A 2,633-nucleotide genomic window follows, 5' to 3' on the forward strand; every position below is an offset into this window, starting at 1 on the left:
CGCCAAACATAACGTTTTGCATTGTTGCCAAAAAGTTCAATTTTTGGTTTCATCTGACCAGAGCACCTTCTTCCACATGTTTAGTGTGTCTCCCAGGTGGCTCGTGGCAAACTTTAAACAACACTTTTTATGGATATCTTTAAGAAATGGCTTTCTTCTTGCCACTCTTCCATAAAGGCCAGATTTGTGCAATATACGACTGATTGTTGTCCTATGGACAGAGTCTCCCACCTCAGCTGTAGATCTCTGCAGTTCATCCAGAGTGATCATGGGCCTCTTGGCTGCATCTCTGATCAGTCTTCTCCTTGTATGAGCTGAAAGTTTAGAGGGACGGCCAGGTCTTGGTAGATTTGCAGTGGTCTGATACTCCTTCCATTTCAATATTATCGCTTGCACAGTGCTCCTTGGGATGTTTAAAGCTTGGGAAATCTTTTTGTATCCAAATCCGGCTTTAAACTTCACAACAGTATCTCGGACCTGCCTGGTGTGTTCCTTGTTCTTCATGATGCTCTCTGCGCTTTTAACGGACCTCTGAGACTATCACAGTGCAGGTCATTTAGGTCAACATTGGATCATTCAGAGATGTTAAAAAAGTTTGAATTATCCATTAAATGTCGTTCCACTTCATGATTGTGTCCCACTTGTTGTTGATTCTTCACAAAAAAATACAGTTTTATATCTTTATATTTGAAGCCTGAAATGTGGCAAAAGGTCGCAAAGTTCAAGGGGCCGAATACTTCCGCAAGGCACTGTACCTTAGCCAAATACACTTAAACTCAGTTTTTCACAATTCCTGATATTTATTCCTAGTATAAATTCCCTGTTTTAGGTCAGTTAGGATCACCACTTCATTTTAAGAATGTGAAATGTCAGGATAATAGTGTAGAGAGTGATTTATTTCAACTTCTATTTCTTTCATCACATTCCCAGTGGGTCAGAAGTTTACATACACTCAATTAGTATTTGGTAGCATTGCCTTTAAATTGATTATCTTGGGTCAAACGTTTTGGGTAGCCTTCAAGCTACCCACAATAAGTTGGGTGGATTTTGGCCTATTCCTCCTGACAGAGCTGGTGTAACTGAGTCAGGTCTGTAGGCCTCCTTGCTCACACACACTTTTTCAGTTCTGCCCACACATTTTCTAAGGGATTGAGGTCAGGGCTTTGTGATGGCCACTCCAATACCTTGACTTTGTTGTCCTTAAGCCATTTTGCCACAACTTTGGAAGTATGCTTGGGGTCATTGTCCATTTGGAAGACCCATTTGCGACCAAGCTTTAACTTCCTGACTGATGTCTTGAGATGTTGCTTCAATATATCCACAGAATTTTCCGTCCTCATGATGCCATCTATTTTGTGATGTGCACCAGTCCCTCCTGCATCAAAGCACCCCCACAACATGATGCTGCCACCCCCGTGCTTCATGGTTGGGATGGTATTCTTCGGTTTGCAAGCCTCCCCCTTTTTCCACCAAACATAATGATGGTCATTATGGCCAAAGAGTTCTATTTTTTTCATCAGACCAGAGGACATTTCTCCAAAAGTATGATCTTTGTCCTCATGTGCAGTTGCAAACTGTAGTCTGGCTTTTTATGGTGGTTTTGGAGCAGTGGCTTCTTCCTTGCTGAGCGGCCATTCAGGTTATGTCGATATAGGACTCATTTTACTGTGAATATAGATACTTTTGTTCCTGTTTCCTCCAGCATCTTCACAATATCCTTTGCTGTTGTTCTGGGTTTGATTTGCACTTTTCGCACCAAAGTAGGATCATCTCTAGGAGACAGAACTCGTCTCCTTCCTGAGCGGTATGACGGCTGCGTGGTCCCATGGTGTTTATACTTGCGTACTATTGTTTGTACAGATGAACATGGTACCTTCAGGCGTTCGGAAATTGCTCCCAAGGGTGAACCAGACTTGAACAAGAAATTTGTGGAGTGGTTGAAAAATTACATAACTGTATGTAAACTTCCGACTTCAACTGTACATAGGTTACAACACACACACACACACACACACACACACACACACACACACACACACACACACACACACACACACACACACACACACACACACACACACACATAGAGAAAGAACCAACATTTGATAAAACTTTTGTGCATCAGTAACTAACATTAGCTGACCTCTCTCCTCCTCATCCTCTCTTCTCCTGTCCCTCACAGCCAGTAAGAAATCTGGAGAGCCGTTAATCATCTCAGACATTAAGAAAGGCAGCATGGCTCACAGGTACAGTATGATACAGGAAAATGGTGGGCTTCAGGCCACAGATGAATGACTTACAGAGAGAGACAGTAATGGGTTAAATACAGAGAGAGACAGTAATGTAGAGAGAGAGACAGTAATGTAGTCCTACAGAGAGAGACATTGTAGTCCTCCTACAGAGAGAGACAGTAATGTAGTCCTCCTACAGAGAGAGACAGTAGACAGTAGTGTAGTCCTCCTACAGAGAGAGACAGTAATGTAGTCCTCCTACAGAGAGAGACAGTAATGTAGTCCTCCTATGTAGAGAGAGACAGTAATGTAGTCCTCCTACAGAGAGAGACAGTAATGTAGTCCTCCTACAGAGAGAGACAGTAGTGTAGTCCTCCTACAGAGAGAGACAGTAATGTAGTC

General features: G+C 42.7%; 1 protein-coding gene across 1 annotated transcript in view; it reads left to right on the forward strand.

Moving 5' to 3' along the window:
* The window catches only part of LOC135539104 (glutamate receptor-interacting protein 2-like), a gene marked incomplete at both ends in the record, with an annotated part of 118,668 nt that extends 116,422 nt beyond the window's left edge, over positions 1–2,246 (forward strand). The window contains 1 exon segment of the mRNA XM_064964959.1: positions 2,183–2,246. Within this exon segment, the coding sequence (XP_064821031.1) occupies positions 2,183–2,246 (64 nt within the window).
* Positions 2,247–2,633: the final 387 nt, after the last annotated feature.

The sequence above is a fragment of the Oncorhynchus masou genome, unplaced genomic scaffold (genome assembly GCF_036934945.1).
Source record: "Oncorhynchus masou masou isolate Uvic2021 unplaced genomic scaffold, UVic_Omas_1.1 unplaced_scaffold_1637, whole genome shotgun sequence".
Taxonomy (NCBI): Eukaryota; Metazoa; Chordata; class Actinopteri; order Salmoniformes; family Salmonidae; genus Oncorhynchus; species Oncorhynchus masou.